Raw genomic sequence first — 16,372 nt, forward strand, 5'->3', positions numbered from 1 at the left:
ATCAACACTTGAAAAAAATATTAATATCTAGAAGTTATAATCTTATAAATTTGTTTTTATAAATACAAATTCACATTAGTTTAATTTCTGCATCAAATTTTGCTAACTTGATTGAAAATCTGGACCTTATATTCTCTGTTTTTTACAATACAAGATGGCAAAAGACAACCATTCCACCGTAATAATTGTCTGGAAAAAAACGGGTTTTATAACTAACTTCTGTGATAGTCAGGGCTGTTCCAACTTCCCTTCTTTTAAGTGATGTTTTTTTTATCAAAAAGAAAATTGCAGTTGGATGGGTTAAAAAAACAAAACATTTTCAGTTTTGATAATATAACTTTCTGATATCAAATAATTATTAAATCTCGATTTTGTTTCATTGCTAAACAACTGCAATAGTACTTGCATGAACAAATTTCAGAATTTATAATACATTGTAAATATAAAACATGTGCTCAGAAAATACTTACAATAACATACTATTATCTTTGTCTTTGGGACTACATTCTATTTGTGTGATATCATCCTCCACCCCTTTCAAGGCCTCTTCCTTACTTTCTAATTCTTGTTTTGTCGTACTTTCTTCCTCTTCCAGTGACTGTAACCTGAATTTGATTAAAACAAGTGAAACTGCAAGCTACTGCTCACTGATGATGCCCCCGCCGCAAGTGGATAATATTAATAGTGTAAAAATATGCAAGTGTTTAGTAAACAGGAAGTTGTCGAGTGATGAATCTGAAAACGCATCACACGGTATAGCTGCCTTATATAAATCCTGAAACCAAATTTCAGAAATCCTTGTATTGTAGTTTCTGAGAAAAATGTGACGAAAACTTTAAACTTGGCTATCATGTGTAAAATCATACAAGTGTTCAGTAAACAGGAAGTTGTCGAGTGATCATCTGAAAACGCATCACATGGTATAGTTGAAACCTTCAATCTGCCCCTGCTAATAGACAACTTTCGAGTTCATCCGTCACCGGCAAAAACTCGTCAATTATACACGCTTTTATGACGTCATTTACCAGATAGAGGGGGGCGCCTGTATCCCTGCACTATATACGTTCATCAAGCGTCTTAGTGATCGTCATTGTGCAGGATAAACTAGAAATAATGGTTGCTCTGTAGGTACTTACTGACAATTCCCTAATAACAGCAGTGTTGATTGTCATTTTTGAGAATTCAATTTGCCGAATAATTCGTACAATACAGAACTATAGTTTTCCAACCACTCGCTCAGCATTGGAAGGGAAGTATAGACGCCCCTAACCGCACAAATGACGATGATAAAGGTGCGTATAATTGACAAGTTTTTTCCGGTGACGGATGAACTCCAAAGTGATCTATTAGTTTCTAGTATTCCATAATTTTGACAATTTGTAAGTTGAGACACTAGAAAATTTAAGGACTGGATACTAAAAACTCAGATATCATCTACGTAATAGTTTGATGTGGGTTAATTTTTACCCAAATTATCAATATTATTGTAATATTTTAAAATGACCTGAAGCATATATGATGTACTTTGTGGTCACCAATAGCAAAACATGGACTTTGACTTATCTCATACAAATCCAGGAGCAAGGGATTCAATTAGCTATAGATCCATATTTTGTCAATTTTTGACTGTGAGATACAATGTTACTTTTATTTAATGAATGACTAATATTTTTTCTGTCTATGAAGAAATAAAGTAAAAAAAGTTGTGCACACTGTATAACCAGGCAGTGTAGCGGGTTATTAAAAAAAGTGAGCACCCCATTTTTATGTTATTTCCTTATAATTTAATTCTAAAAAGGAGGAAATAATGTTATAAACATAGATGACATTGTGGTCACATGACAAGATTGTATCTATGTGGTGATAGACAAAACATTTTCAGCCAATCAAAAGAAATGTTACATTCAAAATTAAATTATTGGTCATTAATTATTACATTTAACTCACCTAGGCCTTCTGTTAAGATCAACTTACCAATATATCTTTGTAATCATATTCTTATTTCTTTCTGAGTAAAGTTTACTTAAGATTTAAAGCTTATTTGTGTAAAATCTGCAAATTCAAAAATTATTGCCAGGTCTTTATTTAAAAAAACAAAAAAACTGGGTGCATATCGTTAGCAATAATCATTGATAATAAGAAATTGATTCTGTTATCTGAAAAAAATATTTGTATGCAGCGTAAAAATTCTCAAGTTTTTATCAGTCATATTGAAATACCAATAATAAATGCACACAATAATTTTTGAAGAATTATCTACCTTGTTTTGAGAGTGTCATGTGTCTCTGCGTTGAGTTGTATTGTATCAGCTTTTTACAATATTAATTATCTACCTTGTTTTGAGAGTGTCATGTGTCTCTGCGTTGAGTTGTATTGCATCAGCTTTTTACAATATTAATTATCTACCTTGTTTTGAGAGTGTCATGTGTCTCTGCATTGAGTTACAAGTATAGTGTCAGCTTTATACAATATCAATTATCTACCTTGTTTTGAGAGTGTCATGTGTCTCTGCATTGAGTTGTATTGTATCAGCTTTATACAATATTAATTATCTACCTTGTTTTGAGAGTGTCATGTGTCTCTGCGTTGAGTTGTATTATGTCAGCTTTATACAATATTAATTATCTACCTTGTTTTGAGAGTGTCATGTGTCTCTGCATTGAGTTGTATTGTATCAGCTTTATACAATATTAATTATCTACCTTGTTTTGAGAGTGTCATGTGTCTCTGCGTTGAGTTGTATTGTGTCAGCTTTATACAATATCAATTATCTACCTTGTTTTGAGAGTGTCATGTGTCTCTGCGTTGAGTTGTATTGTGTCAGCTTTATACAAAACTAATTATCTACCTTGTTTTGAGAGTGTCATGTGTCTCTGCCTTGAGTTGTATTGTGTCAGCTTTATACAATATTAATTATCTACCTTGTTTTGAGAGTGTCATGTGTCTCTGCGTTGAGTTGTTTTGTGTCAGCTTTATACAATATCAATTATCTACCTTGTTTTGAGAGTGTCATGTGTCTCTGCGTTGAGTTGTATTGTGTCAGCTTTATACAATATTAATTATCTACCTTGTTTTGAGAGTGTCATGTGTCTCTGCCTTGAGTTGTATTGTGTCAGCTTTATACAATATTAATTATCTACCTTGTTTTGAGAGTGTCATGTGTCTCTGCGTTGAGTTGTATTGTGTCAGCTTTATACAAAACTAATTATCTACCTTGTTTTGAGAGTGTCATGTGTCTCTGCCTTGAGTTGTATTGTGTCAGCTTTATACAATATTAATTATCTACCTTGTTTTGAGAGTGTCATGTGTCTCTGCGTTGAGTTGTTTTGTGTCAGCTTTATACAATATCAATTATCTACCTTGTTTTGAGAGTGTCATGTGTCTCTGCGTTGAGTTGTATTGTGTCAGCTTTATACAATATTAATTATCTACCTTGTTTTGAGAGTGTCATGTGTCTCTGCGTTGAGTTGTTTTGTGTCAGCTTTATACAATATCAATTATCTACCTTGTTTTGAGAGTGTCATGTGTCTCTGCGTTGAGTTGTATTGTGTCAGCTTTATACAATATTAATTATCTACCTTGTTTTGAGAGTGTCATGTGTCTCTGCGTTGAGTTGTATTGTATCAGCTTTATACAATATCAATTATCTACCTTGTTTTGAGAGTGTCATGTGTTTCTGCGTTGAGTTGTATTGTGTCAGCTTTATACAATATTAATTATCTACCTTGTTTTGAGAGTGTCATGTGTCTCTGCGTTGAGTTGTATTGTGTCAGCTTTATACAATATCAATTATCTACCTTGTTTTGAGAGTGTCATGTGTCTCTGCGTTGAGTTGTTTTGTGTCAGCTTTATACAATATCAATTATCTACCTTGTTTTGAGAGTGTCATGTGTCTCTGCGTTGAGTTGTATTGTGTCAGCTTTCAGATCCCCTGTTACATTACTAATCAAACCTTCATCAAATTCAAACGTCACATTTTCTATTGGATCGGATCTAAAAAAAGGATAGAAATATAAAGCAATGAAATTGTGGTCTTATAATTACTATCATTGAAACATAAAAGGATCAATTGAAGAAACTAGTTTTATTCAACAACTGATATATTTTTTTCAAATTGGCAGGTGATAAAAAACAAGAAATGAAAACTTGTTATATTGCTCACAAACTTATTTTTGCAGACAATTAATTCATGACTTGCTTAAATTAGCTGTAAGTGCTGAGATTTGTTCAGGTGTTTCTTGATCTTTGTTGATGTATATCTTATACATTCCATTTTTATATAATTACCTATTGAAGATTTAATTCATATTTACTTGTATAACTAATTTACTAAAATTTATATTCTACTTTCAAGGTTTGAATTATCTCCCCTGAATGTTCTCCAAAAATTTTAATTATGCAAATACTTTTTTTTAAAACAGATTTTTTCTGGTTAGCTCATTGCTTTTTTAATTAGAGTTGAATAAAATAAGACTGTTTTCTTATATTAAGTATATGGACCATAATTTGGTATTCGGCCTTTGGTTTCTTTTTGTATCCTTTTTTATAAGTTCTAAAATTTTAACTTTTATTTTGTGGGTTGTGTTGGTGTTAGAATAGTATGAATGGAACAATTGAGTTTTTCGAGAAAAAATTAATACATTTTGATTCACCATTTACGTGACATGAAACCAAACAGGAAACCAATCTTTATTTTCTTTATTTTGCACAATATAATTCAAAAGGCATAAATAAACACCATTACTAGTGTTACTTGCTTCATGTTAATATTTAAAATCTATTTTCAATGTTATATTAAAGTTTTTTTTAAACCTGACAGGAAACCATAAGAAACCGAAAGCATTTTTTTAGTTTTATTTTATTGCAAAATCTGCTTAAAATAATCTGAACAGTATACTTTTTCTTAAAATCCATCTTAAATGTAACAGTATTATAAAACTCCTAAATATGTGCTTGTTTTGAAAACAATTAGTACAATTTATTCACAATTTTCCATATTTTCTCCATTGATACAGGATACCATAATCGTTGTATCTTCATGTTTAAGCAAAAAAAATGTATTTATATTTGGTTTTGATATTCCAGTTATATACAATTTATTCCAAATCATTGGCAATGTAACATTATTTAAATCCAGTTAGGAAAAAAACTTTAAACTTGGAATTAAAATCTTTAAAATAGGCACAATGTGATACTTATGACCTGTACACCATCTACATGGTTTCCACATTTTAACCTACTTTAGTGGGCTAAAATCAATAAAGTACTTCCTTTCAAGTCATGCATGGTAAAAGTTTACTTCTCCGTTGACAAGTTTATTGTGTTTCTGATAAGTGTTTGCAGAACACGAATAAAAAATATTAATTAAAAACTGTGAGAGGATTCCAACTTTGTACATTCTAAGTGTAACGGTATATTAACATGTATTTGTTATTAAATTATATTTATTCACCTAAAATATCCAGTAATATTTACTGCTTAAGTTAAGTCAATCCAACGAGCATTGGTACAATGATAAGAGACGTAATTTCGATTGATTTTTCCAAGGACTCTTCACGTCATTATCGGGAAACGAAGTGTGTTCTAACGTCTGTCAAATATGAAATTGATTTTGTCAAGTCATTGGGCATTTATTTTCACACAGGATCGTATGTAACATTATGCACATAGGAAAAATAACAGACCACCGGCGCAATCTCTTTGACAATTGTATTTTCCTCTTTTAAACAAGACGAAACAAGTCTACAGATTATGTTTGCTAACATCCCGTTGGAAACAAAAACAATGTTTAGACCTAGTATTTCGTACATCCGGCCGTAATGGCATTATCACATGTTAGTCACGTGTTTCACGTATGACCAGAAATGGTTAGAACTTAAGGACAAAAACAATTTTAATAAATAACTGGACTTCTGTTTCGTGTGAAATGTAACGCATAACGGCAACGTAATTTTCTTACTTAATTATTACGAAGATCAAAACAAGAATGTAAATCATCTCGGATTTACCTGTTTGAACATCTCGCGAGAGTTCATATTTGCATATTGTTTTTAAGAATTCTATTACAACAAAGCAGATTACATCATCTAAAAATTGCGTTACGAAATCGGACACAAAAATCACGCCACTGTTCTTACATCTGCTACATAAATACTTATAGTTCTCGGCATTTTCTTCTCACTACTCTTATTGGTCGATGTTCTTTGTTATTTGAAAGCAAAAGTTACGAATTTGCCGGTGACGATTATCTATAAATCAGTCAGCGTTATGCTCTTCGGAAGCAATAAGTAACGCGAGAAACGACACAAAAATACAGTTGTAGAATCTTTGAAATTCGTATATTTTAAAAAATTTTCTAGGGAAGAGTAGCATACACTTGTATGTTGATAAAAATAATGGCATCTTTAGATGTAGTTGCAACTTTTCTTACAGTAATTCACATTTTATCACTTTTCTATAGTTATAGGAAACGAAGCCCAATAGCAAATTATGGTCCATATATATATTCATTCATTCATTCATTTAAGTTTGACACTTTCACAAATATTCATTTTCCCAAAATTATGCGTGTTATTTAGTGTGCACCAAATTTTGAATGTTATTTCTTTGTAGACAGTCATTCCTTAAATAATTTGTTGATAAATTAATGATTTCTGGTAAAAATACTGGATTCATTATTTTTTTTATTTTTTTTTACTGGATGTGGATTCTTTATTCATATTCGTTGGATACCAATTTTTCTTGGTTTTGTGAGAACAGGTGAACAAAAAATTCAAACTTTTCAACGAATGAATTGTTTTTATAGGCTTTGTATTTTTGTAGATTTGCAAAACTACGAATCAAATATCCATGATGTTTTCCACATACTACGAAAAAAAATATGAATCTACAGTAGTTCCCATTTATACTTCATTTCTAATACAGATATATGACTTACTTGAAGGCATCTATAAACTGTACAAAGTGATTTTCAGGGACTATTTCTCCGATGGAGTCGGATATTTGTTTGGACATATCACAGAAGTCTTCACTACAGAAATTTGTATTGGTGTAAAAACTCTGCAGGAAATCTTTACTGAAACAGACAAAAGACAATTCATATAAAATTTAATTAATTGATGTTGTACAATGTATGAATATGCCAAATTTTTCAGAAAATGATGTAGTGCAAATATAATTCAAATTCATAATACAGGTTTTTTATTTTAGCGGAACCTTTCCCTTTGTTATAATAAAATCAAATAAAAATTTCTGAGTTTTCAGTAGTCAAATGAAATACGTGCAAAGATGGTCTATAGAATATTTCTCTTATTGTAAATTTTCAATTTTCAGCAAATCAACTGGTGCCACATGCAGAGCAGGATCTGACTACTCTTTCAGAGCACCTGAGATAACCTCAAGATCTTGGTGGGGTTCATGTTGCCCAGTCTTTAGTTTTTCATGTTGTGTTTTGTGACTGTTTGTCTGTTTTTTTTTCCATTTTTTTTTAGCAATGGCATTGTCAGTTTATTTTTGACTTATGAGTTTGAATGTCTCTTTGGTATCTTTTTCTGTGTAGTGTTGGCAAACAGCCGAGAGGTAAACTATAGAACCAGAATATTTTTGAAGCTGTTTTTTCATGTTCATGATGTTAAAATGGTTTAACCCTTTCCTCCATAATGAACTTTTTGACGCCACCCCTTTTACTCTATAATGACCCCTTTAGACGCCTGTGTAGTGCCTCAGTTGAAACGCTTTACCTTGGAAAAATCTTTATCAGACCTAAACAAAATTGAATCTAATAAAAAAAGGATATTTAAGAGAATATTTGACTGGAATTTCATAGATGAAATATTCCTTTTTGCAATGCATTGATACTTTATATTTGTTTTAATTGGAAAAATCCTATGCGAATCAGGTATGTGTAAAAGAAATGTCAATGGAGGAAAGGGTTAACAACTAAAATGTTTAGCAATACATTATAAAGAGAATCAAAACAACATTCAAGCTGATGTATGAGTTGGGTCTGAGTTATTTGTAAAACCAACATGAAATAAGCTACTGTATCCTGAGAATGATCTTGAAACAAAATGTACACGATTTCATTTTTTCTGTCTCTGTTCTCAGGAGTCTACATCCTGTTTTAAACATAAATAGTACACAGATAATCCACTCACACTATCATTTTCTATGATCAGTGGACCTTGAAATTTTTGGGGTAAAAAATCTAATTTGGCATTATAATAAACCACTTGGCAACTGAGGCCCTTAGTAAAAATGTGAGATAAACAGATTGTCCCTTACCATTGCTGAGCAAGTGCTTCCTGCGTCGCCTGATGAGAATCTAAAAACTCTGGTAAAGTCTGATTGAGATACTCTTTTTGATGTAAGCACACTTCTTGTAAGGATAAAACATAGTTGTTGTGAACTGTATGTAGCTTTACCATGGATTTTTTATGGTCTAATTTAGCCTTGTCCAACTTTCCTCCAGATTTAGCTACAAAATTAATCAAAGAATCTTAAATATCAAAGTACATGCAGAAGGGTAAGTATGCTAAAGCCAAGAATTTAACAAGTGTTCTATTTTCTAAAATTAAACAACCAACAATTGTCTATATTCTTTAGTCTGGGAACTTGATTTATTTAAAAGTTTAAATAAATCAAGTTCCCAGACTAAAGAATACAGATTTGAAATTTATTGTTATAAATTAGGATTTAAATTTTCTCGTTTGAATTCAATTGTTTCATTTATTCATGTTGGGGCCTTTTAAAGCTGACTAGTATATCTTAATGGTTTTTCTCATTGTTGAAGGCATTACATATAATTGCTAACATCCACATCACTTCGCCTCAGGTGTATAGTTGTTTCATTGGCAATCAACGACATCTCCCTATCTTTATATAAATGTTATCAAGATTACCTTGTCTAATATAGAATCATAATATTATTAAATTTGATTTTTTTTTATAAAGGTAACATTTACTACGTTTTTAAAAGTAAATTTATGTAAAAAATACTGGCTAATTTTAAGGGAAAACTTTCCATCCATTGTCTTTAGGTGTAATACCACCAAATCATGGTACGTCACATCCAGTTGCATACGAAAGAAGGTCTAAAAAAATATTCCCTTGAATTTGACCATTGTAGGTAATTAATCCTACTTTTTATTGCAGTAAAACTATTTCTGTGTCATAAACATATGTCTTGGGTATTTCAAAACACCATTATTTTTTATTTGTGATTTCTATAGAAAATTTTGTAAACTTGAGGTTACATGGTGACTAAACCTTGTACAAAGATAGAATAAGGGGAGAAATTTGATTGGTTAACTTCCAATGATGGTTATTTTCTCATATGCAATGAAATGTTATGTGAAACTTTTTCTATAGAACTGGACAGGATAAAACTTTACTCATGCCAAGTATTTCTTTATTTGAAACAAAGATAAATTCTGCACAATTTTTTGAAAAGTGCAAATTTAACAAAGACTAATAGGGGAAAATCAATGGTGGTATTACACCTTTAGAATAGAATTTATCATATTAACCAATTGACTGTCACAGTGATGACTTGGTCTAGGTACTTTTTTAAAGCAAGTCTAAATCAGGTTTTAAGATTTGAAGTAACTTCTGGTACTGTGGATTTGTTTATTTCCATGGGTACCAATTTTCACAGATTGATGAGATCTTGCATTTTCGTGGGCATTTGTTTTTGACCAAAATTTTCATTCAACTCAATAGAAAATTTGTATTTCGTTGAACATTTGAAATCAACAAGAATTGGTATCACACAAAAATAAATTTGTAAGGGTTCCGCGTAACCCAGTGTCTAGCCTATTTTTGCTGTAAATTTGCAGGCTCAACAATAATGAGGAAAAAAATCAATAAAAATATTCCTCTTGAATATTACAGAAAAAACAGAGTAATCTTTTTACAAACTTTACTTCTGGATACAATCTTATGATCATAAATAAGCTTCTGTCCAAGTTTGGTACAAACCCAGGATAGTTTAAGAAAGTTATTAAAATTTTTAAAACTTTAACCACAGAGTGAATGAAATGGTTCCCCGCAGAAAAACTAAGTCCATTTAAAAGTAAAATATGGAAAAAATGGATTTATTTATTTACAAAATTTACTTCTGGATACTATCTTATGATCAGGCTTAAATTAAAATATTGTTTGTTTGCAGTTTACCGACCGACCCTTGAAAATCCTCCCGACTGTGAAAATTTTATTGCTTAAAATTAGAAGATATTTTTTTTAATACCTCTATTGACGCGATCCAGAACTTTGGGTCCTTTCCGGAAATGATTTAAAGTCTGGGTCAATTACGCGTTTCAAGTTAGGTTTTTCTTAGCTTCCAGTCAAGCGTTCATGTGACCATTTAATGATAAAGCACATGGAAATTGTTTACAGGTATCCATGAAGTCAAGGAGGAGTACTTTACGCTGTCGTCTCGTGTCAATTTTAAGACAAATAACAAACAAAAAAGTTTATTAGTAAACTTTTTATACAGATTCAGGCACATGTAATGATGTGTGATGATATCATTGACGATGATGCAGCGGATATTCATAACTGACACGATAACCATTCTGTCTCCGCAAACAAATCAGGTTCAGAATCTGTGGAGCCTGACTTTATGGAACCAATTTCAGTGGTTAAATAATTCGACAGCAGCTTGAAGTATGGCTTATTTTCTACAAATCGTTGTGAAGACGACAAAGATGAAACCACTCCTCCGTGACTTAAATCTTCATGGATATCTGTAAACAAGCCTGTACGGAGGAAGGGCTCATTTGAAATGTTAATGGATATAGATCATGCCAAATCAATAAGAAGCAACCCTAACTACACAAAGATGTAGAGAAAATGAATGGTTAGCTTGAAAAATAAATATACTCTCTATATTAAATCTATCTTCGATTGCAATGAGTATGCTCCTTTAGGATAAGGGGGGCTGCCCCACTCATTGCAATTATTCTCTTTCTTACAATATTAAATATACCAAAACTGTGTGAATTCAATTAAAACATGTCCTTAGGAGTTATGCTGCCAATTATTTTTATGCATTAAAAACATTTCAGTACAGACCATTTACTTTTAATGGGGTGCTATGGATTTCACCCCAAACTTTAGATTTCTTTGGTTTTCATTAAAGCCTGGCAAAAATATAACCTTATCACATATAATCAAATATTGTTAGAAATATGAAAACAGTCAGATGTCTTAGTACTTTTTTTCAAGTTGCCTTTTTTTCAATTGAGGAAGATTCAATGGTTGTTTTTTTTTTAATTAAAAATACACTCTTTAATAATGTCTTATAAATCTATAATATATACATTTTTCTGATGAAAATACTCTACTCATGAAAACATTCTAGTCAAGAAGCATACATGTCTGAATATATTTCTTTAAAACAGTTCTAGTCATAATGACATTCCTTGTTTATAAGTGTTCCAGTATTTAATAATTATACCATATTTTATGTCATAAATTGGATAATGACACTATGTTAAAGTTTCAGTTTTGGTTAAAAAGTTTTTTATCTGAAAATGCCTGTTCATTTGATGTTGGTTTTCAGCATGTACAGTGTTTGTTGTTTTAAAATGTTTTTTTTTCTTCACAAGAAACTTGGTTTAGTGTAACTGCTTGTTTAAACTGTATTGTGGCTGATAAAATAAAATATTTTTCCTACCTACCGACCCTTCAGTCTGAAGGTACAGTCGGAAAACTGCAAACAAACATATTTTTAAGGTTGGCCTCATAACAAGCTTCTGTCCAAGTTTGGTACAAACCCAGGATAGTTAAAGAAAGTTATTAAAATTCTAAAAACTTTAACCACAGAGTGAATGTAATGTTTCCCAGCAGAACAAACTAAGTCCATTTGTAAGTAAAATACTGAAAAAATAGAATTTCATTTTTACAAAATTTACTTCTGGATATTATCTTATGATCATAAACAAGCTTCTGTCCATGTTTGGTACAAACCCAGGATAGTTTGAGAAAGTTATTAAAATCCTAAAAACTTTAACCACAGAGTGAATGTTTTGTTTCCCCGCAGAAAAAACTAAGTCCATTTATAGTAAAATGCGGAAAAAATGGAATTTTATTTTTACAAAATTTACTTCTGGATACTATCTTTTGATCATAAACAAGCTTCTGTCCAAGTTTGGTACAAACCCAGGATAGTTGGAGAAAGTTATTAAAATTCTAAAAACTTTAACCACAGAGTGAATGTTTTGTTTTCCCGCAGAAAAAATTAAGTCCATTTATAGTAAAATATGGAAAAAATGGAATTTTATTTTTATAAAATTTACTTCTGGATACTATGTTATGATCATAAACAAGCTTCTGTCAAAGTTTGGTAGAAATCCAGTATAGTTTAAGAAAGTTATTAAAATTTCAAAAACTTTAACTACAGAGTGAATATTTGTTGACCCTGCCAACGCCGACGGAATGTAGGATCGCTTAGTCTCTCTTTTTCGACTAAAGTCGAAGGCTAGACAAAAATGTATATCTGTATAGGGGGTTATTTTTGGTGCGTGTAAAATTTCACGTTTTTCATTGAATAAGGTATACATAAAAAATGGTTGGTTATATATAATTATTATTTTGGCTTATTCAAAACTTTTATCAATAACTTTGCATGTACACATTTAAATTGTTTCTTAAATTTTGTTCTATTAGTATTAGCGAAAATAAGTGAAAATTTACACCCCGCAAAAATAACCTGCTATACGGTTACTGTCACCGTACATTAAAATTTCTATTGACATGATTGAGTTGAATGAAAATTTTGGTCAAAATGAAATGCCCATGATAATGCAAGATCTCTTCAATCTGTGAAAATTTACACACCGCCAAATAACACGCTATAAGGTTTATCACGAATTCTATACCTTTCCCTTTAAGATCCTGAAGTTTTGCCTGATCCTGTTGGAGTTTGCCCAGACACTTATCATATTCTTGTTTCTGTGTTCTAACCGCTGTCTGCACCTGTCGGAAAATATTAATTCAAGTTAATGATATTTTATGTTATGAATAATTTTAATATTCTTTTTCAATTATTTTAAAATATAATCATTATTATGCAATTATTGACTTTTGATGAGGTTTATAAGTCACTGGTATCAAAAGTCAACCATTATTTTATTATGACTTTTTTTTTAATCCATTTCCAATTTACAAGTAGATGTTTAAAGATTAAACTGTTACTTTATATGTTTTTGTTTCTAACTACTAGAATTTGAACCATTCAATAAAGTTTACCTTACAAAAAAGAAAGAAAAGTTTTTATTTTTTTTGGCATATTGTCAATATTCTACACTGGTCATTGATGTTGCCTAGGAAACTAACTATTGAATTACTCTTTGTTCATGTTATTTGTTCTGATTTCAAAATTAAAAGCAATGTTAAATCAAAACCCTATAAAATTTATATTTCCTTATCTTATACATATAGGTAATTGGGAGTAGGAAACTAGAGGCTCTAAAGAGCCTGTGTCGCTCACCTTGGTCTATGTGAATATTAAACAAAGGAAGCAGATGGATTCATGACAAAATTGTGTTTTGGTGATGGTGATGTGTTTGTAAATCTTACTTTACTAAACAGTCTTGCTGCTTACAATTATCTCTATCTATAATGAACTTGGCCCAGTAGTTTCAGTGGAAAATGTTAATAAAAATTTACAAATTTTATGAAAATTGTTAAAAATTGACTATAAAGGACAATTACTCCTTAGTGGGTCAATTGACCATTTTCAGATTTGCTCTAATTGCTTTGTTTTTTGAGTTATAAGCCAAAAACTGCATTTTACCCCCATATTCTATTTTTAGCCGTGGCGGCCATCTTGGTTGGTTGACTGGGTCACGCCACACATTTTTTAAACTAGATACCCAAAAGATGATTGTGGCCAAGTTTGGATTAATTTGGCCAAGTAGTTTCAGAGGAGAAGATTTTTGAAAAAGATAACTAAGATTTACGAAAAATGGTTCAAAATTGACTATAAAGGGCAATAACTCCTAGAGGGGTCAACTGACTATTTCGGTCATGTTGACTTATTTGTAAATCTTACTTTGCTGAACATAATTGCTGTTTACAGTTTATCTCTATCTATAATAATATTCAAGATAATAACCAAAAACAGCAAAATTTCCTCAAAATCACTAATTCAGGGGCAGCAACCCAACAACGGGTTGTCCGATTCGTCTGAAAATTTCAGGGCAGATAGATCTTGACCTGATAAACATTTTTACCCCATGTCAGATTTCCACTAAATGCTTTGGTTTTTGAGTTATAAGCCAAAAACTGCATTTTACCCCTATGTTCTATTTTTTGCCGTGGCGGCCATCTTGGTTGGTTGACCGTGTCACGCCACACATTTTTAAAACTAGATACCCCAAAGATGATTGTGGCTAAGATTGGATTAATTTGGCCAAGTAGTTTCAGAGGAGAAGATTTTTTTAAAAGATAACTAAGATTTACGAAAAATGGTTCAAAATTGACTATAAAGGGCAATAACTCCTCAAGGGGTCAACTGACCATTTCGGTCATGTTGACTTATTTGTAAATCTTACTTTGCTGAACATAATTGCTGTTTACAGTTTATCTCTATCTATAATAATATTCAAGATAATAACCAAAAACAGCCAAATTTCCTCAAAATTACAAATTCAGGGGCAGCAACCCAACAACGGATTGTCTGATTCGTCTGAAAATTTCAGGGCAGATAGATCTTGACCTGATAAACATTTTTACCCCTTGTCAGATTTCCTCTAAATGCTTTGGTTTTTGAGTTATAAGCCAAAAACTGCATTTTACCCCTATGTTCTATTTTTAGCCTTGGCGGCCATCTTGGTTGGTTGACCGGGTCACGCCACACATTTTTTAAACTAGATACCCAAATGATGATTGTGGCCAAGTTTGGTTCAATTTGGCCCAGTAGTTTCAGAGGAGAAGATTTTTGTAAAAGTTAACGACGACGGACGACGGATGACGGACGCAAAGTGATGGGAAAAGCTCACTTGGCCCTTCGGGCCAGGTGAGCTAAAAAGGGCAAACCATGGCAACAATAAAATATTACTTAACTCACAAAATTAGAATGAAAGAGGACACTGACTGACTTTTACAGAATAATGTTCTAGAATAATACTACATGTAGACCACAGAATTGTTTGTATATGAAGTTTCCTCCCCCTTTCCCAAAATTTCAGTATGTTTCAATATGTATGACATTGTAATTATAATGTTTAATAATACCTTAGAGAAATCATTTTCTAGATGATTTCTCTCCTCTAAGTACTGTTTTTTCACTGTCTTTTTCTCATGTAATATCTCGTTCAGCTTTTCCATTGTGTCTGTTGTCAGTTCTTCTACGTTTCTCTTTAATTGCTGGACAAATTTCTCTGTCTCTTGAATGATAACATCCCATGCCTATATTAATCATATAACATAAGAGACGAATTATATATTTAATCTTTATCATCAAAATCTTATACATAAATAGAACCAATTTAAAATAAAATATAAAAGAGTTAAACCAGTTGACCAGAATTTTACATTTTACCCCCAGTTATTGGTTGATTTTTTCAAATTTGTTTCTTTGAATTTAAACAAGGTGAACCAACACATGAAGTGGTTATCATAATACAAAAAAAATCTATCAAAATAAAAAAAAAATAACCATATTTATATATATGAACATGAAACATATATTTTTCCATCTGTATAAATTTACTATACACTGAAATATATTTAGTAACTAGTTTAATATTTTATTTCCTTTTTGAATCTATTATTGAAGTGGTACTTGAGGTTTTCAAAGACATGTCAATGTTTAAGTAGATATACACTCTAGATAGTGAAATAACTCATTAACTAATTCAACCGTTTTACTTAAGTTGTTTAAATTGCATTCATTTAGTAGACTGACTGTCATGACTGTTCTTCACAAGTATTTGACAAATGAAAGCCATGGGTCAGTTTTTGTTGGTTATTTTTTTTTTTGAGGGGGGGAGAGGGGGGAAACTGAAACTCTTAATATATATATATCTTGGATATATACCCCGGCGAGAAGAAATTCATGACTTCATGAACTATCATGAATGGTTCGTGAATGTTCATGAATGGTACATGAAAATTCATAAATAATTCATAAATGAAGTTTCATGAATTTAATTCATGAACTGTTCATTAAAAGTATTTTATGAATGTTCATGAAGTTTTGATGAATCACTAGCTGCTCATAAAAATTCATGAAATGTTCATTAAAAGTATTTATGAATGTTCATGAAGTTTTGATGAATCACTAGATGTTCATAAAAATTCATGAAATGTTCATTAAAAGTATTTTATGAATGTTCATGAAGTTTTGATGAATCACTAGCTGCTC

At 31.2% G+C, this 16,372-nt stretch overlaps 1 protein-coding gene across 3 annotated transcripts in view; it reads right to left on the reverse strand.

Annotated features, from left to right (window-relative positions):
- The window catches only part of LOC134718621 (tyrosine-protein kinase Fer-like), a 42,230-nt gene that overhangs the window by 19,073 nt on the left and 6,785 nt on the right, over positions 1-16,372 (reverse strand). For all 3 annotated transcript variants that reach the window (XM_063581262.1, XM_063581264.1, XM_063581263.1), the window contains exons 3-8: positions 15,241-15,414; positions 12,882-12,978; positions 8,284-8,476; positions 6,938-7,075; positions 3,871-3,993; positions 471-605 (exon numbers count right to left, since the gene is read on the reverse strand). In XM_063581262.1, coding sequence (XP_063437332.1) covers positions 471-605; positions 3,871-3,993; positions 6,938-7,075; positions 8,284-8,476; positions 12,882-12,978; positions 15,241-15,414 — 860 coding nt within the window. The remainder of the gene's footprint in view (positions 1-470; positions 606-3,870; positions 3,994-6,937; positions 7,076-8,283; positions 8,477-12,881; positions 12,979-15,240; positions 15,415-16,372) is intronic.

This window comes from Mytilus trossulus, chromosome 5 (genome assembly GCF_036588685.1).
Source record: "Mytilus trossulus isolate FHL-02 chromosome 5, PNRI_Mtr1.1.1.hap1, whole genome shotgun sequence".
Lineage (NCBI taxonomy): Eukaryota > Metazoa > Mollusca > Bivalvia > Mytilida > Mytilidae > Mytilus > Mytilus trossulus.